Genomic DNA, 11,300 nt, shown 5'->3' on the forward strand with positions numbered 1-11,300 from the left:
AATAAGACCTAGGGTCTTACAGTGCGAATAGTTAAATACTTAGAAAAATCGATAGGTTACTATTTGCAAACAAGTAACATTGCTTTCCAGTAGGATGGCTCATCATACACACGTCGTTGCAAACAACACAAGAACTTTACATTATATAATTAAACTTAACCTAGAGCAAAAAAAAACACTAAGAATAAAACTTACACAGCAATTAAAAAAATGCATTCACACATACTATTGGTTTCGTAGTCAATTATAACATAGAACTAACAACATTTACTAACCTAAACTAAACGATTCACATCTCTTCGGACGAATAAAAATCGACGATTACCTGTTTCCGGAGAATCGGAGAACGAGTGCCAGAGAGATGAGAGATGAGTGCGGGAGTATGTATAACCGGTGAGAGATCGAGGGATGCGAAGATGCTGAAAAATAGAGTAGCTGAAAGACTATCATGCGGGAGACTTCGTGTAGGTTGTGGGTCTAACTGGCTACGTTTTGATAGACCAGAATTCGAGTTTTTTAAGTAACACTGGGAGTGAATAACCCAGCAACATAGTGGACGCTGAAGCAGCCGCACTTATCCGAGCACACGTACCGTCAATCACGGAACACCAGTCTCCATTGACAGGGAGAACCCCTCAACGAACCCGAAAGTGTCCAGCAGGTAGATGGCGAGCCCTACGCTGGTGGCAGGCAAGACCCCTCGTTATCGCCTTGCCACACGTGGCGAGAGCTCGGCAACCGTAGTTTTGGCGATGAGGGCTATAAGTGTCGCTCCGTACACCAGCGTTTGGGACGTCACGACGAAGGTTGGACCGTTTTATAACACGCGGTTACCTGACCTGCCAAATCTATCGGGAATTCGGCCTTCCGGAATGTTGCCGGAGTTCAGCTGATGTCGGGACACCCCCCCCCCCTCCCTTCTTTTGGACGTATATAGAGAATAAACGAGTTCCCGGACCGGCGGTTTCGGGTTACCTACCGTCCCAATGCACCGTACCACCATTGACCTTCCCGAAGGTCATCCACGATAAGGAACAACACTTGTAAGGCATGCTCCGACACCTTCATCTCTCCGCATGCATCGTAGAAGGGCCCCATCAGACGCAGCACGGCCACAACGGAACCCTTCTACCTTTTCTTCCCTTTTCAAAATTTCCCTCCCTTCCTTATTATGCTTATTTTTTTTATTTAACTTAAAATGTATTTGTTATTGTATGGTCATTTCTTTCCCTGAGCCTTAAGTGCATGTACATGCCCTCCGTCTTTATTGTGTCGTTGATCGTCCACTTCGTTTTCTCAATGAGTCTTCTCAGGCAAATGAGGTGCCGACCCGAGATTGTAGAGGAGCGCTGAGCTAGTCGTTCGTAACACATCCAAGGTCACAAACGAGGTCTAGTTTATGCATTTTTTTTTTTGTAGATTGGGAATATGAGACCATCCGACCAGCAGGTAGGCAATTCTTCATCCGCCCAATTTTTACTATTATCTGGTTAATTGATTGATGCAGCTGCTCGCTTCCGTGCTTAAGAAGTTCTACCGGGACCAAAGTCTACGTTCCATACAAATTTCGAAAGTTTTGTATGAACGAAAGTCTACGAGGGGGGAGGCGGGGTTTTGAGATGGCCAAAAATGAGTCTACGTAGTTTATGAACAGCGCCTTACAATCCTTTAGGAACTTTAAAAGCATTTCTAAACAAGAAAAGTTTCAAAACACAATCTAGAATGCATATGTCGATTAATCATTAATTGTTAATTCTCGCAACCACATTCATCGAACCAGCGAGTTAATTATTCAAAATTATTGGTCGTACGGAATTGTAAACTGAAGCCCGCACGAGCAAACAGAGGTTTCGACGTTGGACCATCCCGACTCACCACTGGGCGGTCGGAGTTGTCGTTCTCGTCCTATGCGTTGGACCTCTTCTGGCCGGAGGGCAGCAGCAGCAGCAGCTCATGAACGACAGCAGATAGTAATATAAAAATCAACGAGCGTCGAACCGCAAAACCAGCTCCTCCGTGTTTGGCGACACCATTAGCAACAGTGGCACACACCACATAAAAAGCAAGCAGTAAAAACGGCGCTTGTTGTGCTAGACAAAAAAAAATGTTGATTCATTTCCTTAAAGTGATGGAGCACTTTTCCGTACATAGAAATTGGTATATTCATATTAAAACAGTTGTTCATTTACTAATACAATGGCCGTGCTTGGTGCAATTTTTGTTAACATACAGAGGATACACAAAATGATCGGGACAGGCAAAATTATCATTTCTCAAAAAAATTTCAAGTAGCTGTAACTTTTTGAAAAAGCACGGTAAAGGCTGGGTATGCTGCGCAATACAGATCCTATTGTGATCCACTAGCCTCTGCCCAGCAACTCCTATCCCTACCGCCTCGTGGTACCGGCCGGAAACTACGAGCAACCATAGGGAAGATCGGGTAACCAACCCCGGTGGGAACTTTGGTCGTAGGGAGGGGGGGATTTGCTTCAGCATACCTGAGCGTCTGTTCTCCAGGAGGAGCGGCTGATTAACGTCCGAGTACCAGGGAAGGACTCTATGCTCAACTGTGCACTATGGTCCTCCGGAAAGTAGGGGGTTGGTATCAAGCCCTATGAGCCAGCCGTTAAAACCCATTGTAACGGAAAATTAGCCACAGAATAATACGAACCGAGACCAACGGCAACGACCACAGCGAATAAAAAGGACTCGAGATTAGAAACTCGGTACGTGGAACTGCCGATCTCTCAACTTCATTGGGAGCACCCGCATACTCGCCGATCTACTGAAGGACCGCGGGTTCGGCATCGTAGCGCTGCAGGAGGTGTGTTGGACAGGATCCATGGTGCGAACGTTTAGAGTTAATCATACCATCTACCAGAGCTGCGGCAACACACGCGAGCTGGGAACAGCTTTCATAGTGAGGGGTGATATGCAGAGGCGCGTGATCGGTTGGCGGCCGATCGACGAAAGAATGTGCAGGTTGAGGATCAAGAGCCGATTCTTCAACTTCAGCATAATAAACGTGCACAGCCCACACTTCGGAAGCAATGATGATGACAAAGACGCATTTTACGCGCAGTTCGAACGCGAGTACGACCGCTGCCCAAGCCACGACGTCAAGATCATCATAGGAGAATTCAGACCGACGATTGGTAAGTTCAGCACCCACCAGCAGACGAACGGAAACGGCCTGTTACGTATAGTTTTATTTATTTTATTTATTTATTTATTTTTATTTATTTCATTTCGTCAACCGACGTAGACTAGTACATTATACATATACATATTTTTTTTTCTTATTTCTTAATATTATAATTATGAAAAACATTGAAAAATATATAAAAAAAAAATGAATTAAATTATGTAGTGTTTTGTTTTTTTTAAGTGTTCCTATTTCTAATGGTACGAAAATATGTTTTTAAATTTTGCCTGGACATGGTAAAGTCAATCGTTTCGCAATGTTTATTATAAGCAACCATCATGCGATTTATAGGTCCAAATTTGGCGTAGTTTGTTCGGTGGTGGTTACTTGCGAAAGTATTCCGATTTCTTAATTGCCGAGAGGGTATATAAAAATTTAGTTTTGATAAGATTTCAGGCGAGTCTATACGATGCGAAACGATATCGTTTACGAATGAAATCATTGCGATTTCACGCCGCTCTTGCAGAGTTTGTATGTCAATAAGCATGCAGCGTGCTTTGTAAGACGGAAGTGGAAATGATGTCCAGCCTAATTTACGAAGAGCAAACAGTAGAAATTGTTTTTGCACTGATTCTAATCTTTCTTCGTGCGTGGTTGAAAAAGGAGACCATACAGTGCTGCAGTATTCTAAAATAGATCTAACATAGGCAATATAAAGTGTTTTAATTGTATATGGGTCATGAAAGTTATAGCAGAAGCGCTTAATGAACCCTAGCATATTATTAGCCCTGTGAATGATTGTGTTGTAGTGGTCAACGAATGTAAGTTTAGAGTCTAAGATTACTCCTAAATCCCTAACCCTTTCACATTTTTCCACATTCTTATTTCCTAATGCGATAGAGACATTCGGTGTTGTTCTTTTTCTGCTAAATGATATTAGATTGCATTTTTTAACATTCAGTTCTAATAGGCTTTTGTTGCACCATGTGTAGAATATGTCTATTTCATTGCGGAATACATTGATGTCTTCATCATTTCTTATTTCCAAAAAGAGCTTCATGTCGTCGGCATAAATTAACACTTTTAATTTCTTGAGAATGAAGGAAATATCGTTTACATAAATGATAAAAAGAAGAGGTCCCAAATGAGAACCTTGTGGTACACCGGAAGTGACTTGAATTGGTTTTGATTTGTATCCATCAAATTTAATTATTTGTTGGCGGTCGCTCAGGTATGATTCAAGCCATTTCAGGTGACCTGGTTCAATTCCAATTTTCTGCAATTTGAAAAGCAGCATTGGTATGTCGATGCGATCAAATGCCTTACTAAAGTCCGTATAAAGAGCTTCCACGTGATTTCCATTATCCATTGCATTCAGTACATAGTCAACAAATTGAAGCAAATTTGTTGAAGTTGATCGGCCTTTAAAAAAGCCATGCTGCATGTTAGTTATTCTGTTTTTGATTTGTAGAAATAACTTTTTGTTGACAATTGCCTCAAATAGTTTTGGAATGCAAGAGATAATGGCTATGCCGCGATAATTACGTACGTCTGATTTACGACCAGATTTAAAAATAGGCACTAAAAAAGAGGTTTTCCATACTTTTGGGAAGTTTGCAGTATCGAGTGATATTTTAAAAAGCCAAAATAAAGGAGCAGTGAGCTCCTTAGCTAAATTTTTCAGAAATATTGGAGGAATTTTGTCAGGACCATGTCCTTTAGAGGCGTCCAAGTTTAAAAGTGCTTCAAAAATTTCATTTGGTTGAATTTGATTCACACCAACATTCCTAATAAAATCTGGGTAGAAAGCAAAGTAATCGCGGTCACGATCTTCTTCAGAAAAAGTTGTATAGATTTCCTGGAAAAAATCCGCAAATAGATTGCAATTCTTTTCCGGGTTGTCTCCAACTTTTTCGTCAAGATGCATAACGGATGGAAAATTGTCAGATTTTAATTTGCTTTTTACGTAATTAAAGAAGTTCTTTGGGCAGGACTTTATTTCGAGTTCAGTTCTCGTATTATATTCTTCAAATGCATTATTAATTTCAAAATTTAATTGGTCGCATATGTTCAAATATTTAGCTAAATTTTCATCAGTTTCATATTTTTTGTAAATTTTGTGTGCTTTTTGTTTGCGATTTTTCAGATTTTTGATTTGTTGATTATACCATATTGGATATTTTGAATTTATATGACGACGTTTCGTTTTTATTGGAGTTTCTTGCCCAATAATTTCATTTAAAATTCTGTAGAATTCTTCTACGGCAGATTCGGCATTTCCTTCATTCTTAAGAATAGCTTGCCAATCTACACTACTTAATTTACATTTTATGTTTTCGTACTTCGCTAATTTGTATTCAAACACTTCCTCATATTCGCAGTCGTTGGGGATTTTGTGCTCATGTATGAACAAAGAATATTCGATTGCTGTGTGGAAAGCTTCATTTTTCCATAATGGAGACAATGATTCGCTGACACAGAAGTCGTCAAAGATATTCGTTAATAAAAAGTCTAGGTAGCAATTTTGGCGGTTTTTTATATGATTGATTTGGTTTAGACCTAAATTTGCAGTTTTGTCAAAAATAAATTGCAAGGTTTCATTCTCCCCAACGACTGGGAGTAAAATACTTTCATTTTCAGAGTCCAAAATGAAATCAGCATTACGTTGATTAAAGTCCCCGTATATGTGGACCTTACACGCTAAAACTGCTCAGCACTAAAATGTGTAAGACCTACTCATAAGTGCATAATTTCCAGACCACACAAAAATGTGTAGCAGTTACACATTCTCAAAAAACAGCTCGTACACTCTTCTAGATGCGAAATGTTGATTTTTTTTTGTTTTCCAAGGTCACTAGTAATCCTACCTAGATCGGCGTACAAAAATTTTTGCGATTTTAACAATTTTGCGGACACTGGAGCTGATTTTGTAAATGTGCAAGGGTTACACATTTTTGGTGTAGTCTGGAAATTATGCACTTTAGTGCTGAGCGGCGTTAGCGTGTAATCTCGGGAGGAAGTTCAGACATGATTTGTTCAGCACATTGAAAAAAGTTTTGTAGTTGTTTTGAATGTAGTTTTGTTTGCATGGTCTGGTGGAAAATACACTGAGGCGAAAATATGTGTTTCACCTGCTATGTGAGATTTCACCCAGACATGCTCAAATTCTTTAAATTTAGATGTGTTCATGATTTCTGAATCAAAATTGGCCGAAATAGCCACGAGAACTCCTCCTCCTGATTTCCTCTGGGACTCATGAAAATTTCGGTCGTTTCGGAATACATTAAAAGCACTTCCAAAAATTTCTTCGCTTCGAACACTTTCATCCCAGCTTGTCTCAGTTGCCAAGACTACCGAGAAGGATGAGCCTAATAATTTTTTTTGGATTTCTTGTATTTTGGCTGGACTTTTCATTCGATTGAAATTTTGACAATAAATCAAAATTTCGGTCGAGTTGTTTTTTGTCGAAGAAGTAGTTGGAAGTGTGTCGGATTGTGAAATATTTAAAATACAGTCAGATTGAGAATTACCCGTTGATGGTTCGTCATGAATTTCTGCTTCCAAAGAAGGCGTCGTTATTTCCGAAAATGTGGGACGGGAGAGTAAAATTTGTTGGCACTCTCGCGTAGGTGCTGCAATCGGTTGGTCCTTTCGCTGGTCAGGAATCGTCCGTATGATAGCAAGTCAGCTGCCGCTTCAGTTGCATCCACTCCATACTCTTGATGAACTTCGACGAAGATGCGATTTAGATGCTCTGGAACCGTAGGCAAGCCTTCCGATGCCAGCAGCATTCTAATGCTTGTAGATGTCATGCCCTCTACACAGACCGTTGTAGGCTGGTCTTTCATGTAGGCAAGATATAAGCGGACAATTTTCATAATTTTTGGGTCACGCAGTCTGGCCTTTAAAAAGCGCCCATCACCTTGCACAGATTGCTGCGTCAGGCGTACAATGGGTGGACGCATTGGATCAAATTCGAATTGACCGTCTGTGCTTTCAGTTGAAGGTGCTGAGTGGAAGTCATTTTGATTGCCAGTCGTTTGTTGTGGCATGTGCGGGCTTGGATGCTGCTGGATATTGTTTTTGCGCAGTGGTTGTAGTTGTTGCTTCTGGTTGCTAGTAGACTGTTGATGACTGTTGGATGATGATGGCTTCTGATTAATTGTTTCACCTTTTTCGAAAGTGATAAAAGATTTTGCAGCAGATATAGAAAGCGCTGCAATTGGGTGGTCTGTGGATTCTGGAGGGCTGGAGAATTGACTTTTGGCCATATTTAATAACTGCTTGTCTGTTTTTTTGTTGATTGTGGTGTTGTGGTTGCTATTGTTGTTGTTGTTGTTGTTGTTGTTGTTGTTGTTGTTGTTGTTGTTGTTGTTGTTGTTGTTGTTGTTGTTGTTGTTGTTGTTGTTGTTGTTGTTGTTGTTGTTGTTGTTGTTGTTATTGTTGTTGTTGTTGTTGTTGCTGTTGTTTTTGTTGTTGTTGTTGTTGTTGTTGTTGTTGTTGTTGTTGTTGTTGTTGTTGTTGTTGTTGTTGTTGTTGTTGTTGTTGTTGTTGTTGTTGTTATTGTTGTTGTTGATGATGTTGTTGCTATTGTTGCTAGTATGCTGCTTACGACGTCTCTTATTGCGAGGCATCTTTTCAGCAATTTTGGCATCAAGCTTAGACCAGTCTCTGCGCCAAAGCAGTTTTCTGCCGCTGTCTATAAACCGCCAACCACTGTCTGGTGGCTGTGAAACACGCATTTTCGCTCGACGTTCAGCAAAGAGCTCAGCAATAGCATCGCGCTTTGGTGTTGCAGGAGGTGATTGACGAGTGTTGCTTGAAGAATTAGTTAGTGGTACTTCTGCTAACTCTTCCGCCAATGTTTGATTAGCCTGCGGTGAGCGATTTTCTGAGCTGCTCTCAAGAGCTTCGACAACAGCGGATACAGATTTAACCTCATCTAAAATTTCCTTGGATAGAGAAAGTAGAATAGAATGTCATACATAACTTGCATTACACACGAAAATTTATAAAACTATGTCATGCAATATGGATTGTTCATTAAAACGTAGATCTAAACATTAATGGAACAAATTGACCTCGGCTTTTTTCTGCACCGGTGTTTCAGCATGGTCAATATGGAGTGAAAACTGTAGGCACCCATGATGCTACTTCAACTTTGACGATTGCTGTGGCCCAAACTACTGGATGAAAACATTCCCAAATTTTTTTTACGCTACAGTGAAATTTTCATGAAGCTACTTAAATTTTTCACTGAAATACAGATTTTTGGAAAAAAGTATGTCCAAAAATGGCTTTTTTCATATAAGTTATCATATCTCAAAATACATAATTTCTATGAAATTTTGGCCATATATTGTCAATATACTGAAGATGAAGTGGTTAAATTTTCAGCAAAAAATATTAATAAATGCTATAGTTACAGCAGATTGAATATGACCGATTTTGGGAGAAAAAATTAGCTCGGCTTTTTTTTGCTACTGAGCGTACTTACTTTGAAAAATCATAACTCAAGCATTGGCGTATCTAGGATTTTTTCCTAGGGGGTGCCTAGAGGGTGCCAGATTCAGTGGCGTCCAGGTTGTTTTATTTTTTTTTTTTGTAAAAGAAAAATATCGATTCACCCTCAATTTCTTAGTAATTAGTAATGTAATGATTTAACACTTTCTCCGTCACGTGAGGTTTGAATACTTTATAACTTGATTGCGTATAATACATGGAGTTTGCATTTTGAGTTTGAACTTAACAATCATCGCGACAACCACCTTGTTTTGTGAATTGAAAACAATCAGGTTCATAAGAATACATTTTCAGAGCAATTATTTGAAGTGTAAATCTCTGAAACTGTAAAATATCCACAAATTTGCGTGTAACTTGTGTTCATCGTGACATACTCTTTGTTTTAGCATAATAACAACCCTTAGTAAAATAGTTTTCAAGAACATTTGCGAGAGTTATAAATAATTAAAATTGCAAAATCAGGACACATATTTGCATTTTTGATTTGACCACAACATTTATGGCGACAGCGTTGTTGTTTCATTAGCTGCAACACTACCACGTGGACATGAACATACTCTAACAGAGAAATTGTGAGTATTATTCTTAGAACTACAAAATTTGGATTCGATTATTCTGACTCTGAGTACCGTTCTGAAGCTTCACGAACATATTATCAATCCAGTTCAAACCTGGAATTTGGTGCGATCGAACTTCGATTTTTCTCTTCGGGATTCTGATGCTCGCACCAAATTATGATTTCGAATGGATTGATAATATAACTGGTGAACAGAATGGTGCATAAAGCTGAAATTTTGACTTACGTAAAACCAACATTGTAGTAATCAGTCAGCTCCGTACATTCAGATAATCAGGTCTGGTTTATAATTTGTGTTCTCGGCAAAACATTCTTTTGGTAATTCCTCAGGGGAACATTTCCGGCAATTTATTTGGAAATTGTTTTGCAATTTATTTCAATTGAGACTTCTTTTGGAAATCTCTCAGTAATTTCTTTGGATTTGGCAAATTTCTTCGTATCCCCTTCAGCAATTTCTTTAATAATTTGTTTGGTAATATGTTTGGAATTCGGTACTAAGCACATTTCACGGAAATTTCTTCGGCAATACCGTTAGGAGTTTATTTGTTTTTTTTTTTATTTTATTGAAAATGTTTTCTCGGGAGTTCCTCGTCAATTTTCAGTAGTGTTTCAAGCATTGTTTTGTTAATGTCAGCAATTTTATTAATATTTGCTTTTTCAAATTCTCCAATTACTCTTCAGGCAATTTCTTAGGGAATTCTTTTAGTAAAGCTTTTGGTAATTCATTCAAGAATGACTATGGAAACTTCCTCACTTTTTTTTAATGTCTTCGGCAAGCCATTCTACTTTTTTTTTGGGATTTTCGTCGATCGAAAACTTCTTCGGAAATTCTTTTATAAATTGCTTCTATAATTTTTCTTTAGACAACTTCTTCAGTAAGTATGTAAGGAATTCCTGCAGCAGATGATTTCGGAATATCTACGGCAATTCCAGTGTTACTTGGATTGAAAAATTTATTTGGGATTTTCATCAGCAATTCCTTTGAAAGTTTTGGAAACTTCGATTATTACTTTGAGAACTTAAAAGTATTAAGTACATAGTTTCCTTTGGAAATCGATATGTCGAATTTTCTTCAGAAATTCCTTTGATGATGTCGGAAACTTCTTTGAAAATTTCTTAGATTTTTTTTTGTGAATGTGGAAATTTTTATAGAATACTAGCTGACCCCGGCAAACTTTGTCTTGCCTACTGCCTTTTTTGACGTTTCAAGTCTTTAGTCAAGTCCAAGTCCCCGATCAAAATGTATGAAGAATCGATTTTCAAAAACTCTCAATTTGTCCATGTTTTATGCCTCATAAAACTTCCTTGAGTGAAAACTTACAGAACAAAACTAAGACGACCCAAATCAGACCCTCCGTTCGCAAGTTATGCGCGGTCCCACGTATGCCACTACATTTTATATATATAGATATTTCGGCAATTTATTTTGAGATTGGGTTTGGCCAATTTCTTTAAAAAGCCTTAATATTTTCTTCCGGAATTCCTCTGATAATTTTTCCGGCAATCGCTTTGGCAATTTGGTTTCATGAATTTCATAGGGGTTTCTTTGAGCAAGTTCAGTTGAGAATTTCAGAATTTCCAGTTCAGCAATTTTCAAAAGCAATATATATATAATCACAATTAAATCATAGAGTAATCACGATAAAATTGCCTGACAAAATTGCAAAACAACTGAAAAAGAAATTGCTGAAAATTTTCAGAGGAATAGCCATTGAAGTTAAGGAAAAACAATCCAAAGAAATTGCTAAAAAAAATGCCTAAAAAAATCAAAGTCATTTCTGGAAATATCCTAAAGTCAAGAGGAGTTCCTGGAGGAATCTAATGAAAAATATTTGGAGAAATCCCAGGAAAAAAACCCTTTAGGATTTTCAGGAGGAAACACCGAAGATACTTCTGCAAGGCTCCTAAAAAGATTTCCTTGAATATTCCCAGCAAGTTTTTGAAGGAATCCCTGGTGAAATTCATAGAAGAATCCCTAGAAGAATTCCGGGATGTATTATAGTAAGTATTTCTGGAGGAGTCTTAGGAGGAATTGCTGGAAGAATCACAGCAGAA

General features: G+C 38.5%; 1 protein-coding gene across 1 annotated transcript; it reads right to left on the reverse strand.

The window, feature by feature from the left end:
• Positions 1–7,456: 7,456 nt before the first annotated feature.
• LOC134290615 (ataxin-8-like) lies at positions 7,457–7,925 on the reverse strand. The gene is given in 2 exon segments (XM_062857784.1): positions 7,457–7,732; positions 7,860–7,925. Coding segments are annotated over 2 exon segments (333 nt in total). The 3' UTR covers positions 7,457–7,465.
• Between the last annotated feature and the right edge of the window lie 3,375 nt (positions 7,926–11,300).

Source organism: Aedes albopictus, chromosome 3 (genome assembly GCF_035046485.1).
Source record: "Aedes albopictus strain Foshan chromosome 3, AalbF5, whole genome shotgun sequence".
Classification (NCBI taxonomy): domain Eukaryota; kingdom Metazoa; phylum Arthropoda; class Insecta; order Diptera; family Culicidae; genus Aedes; species Aedes albopictus.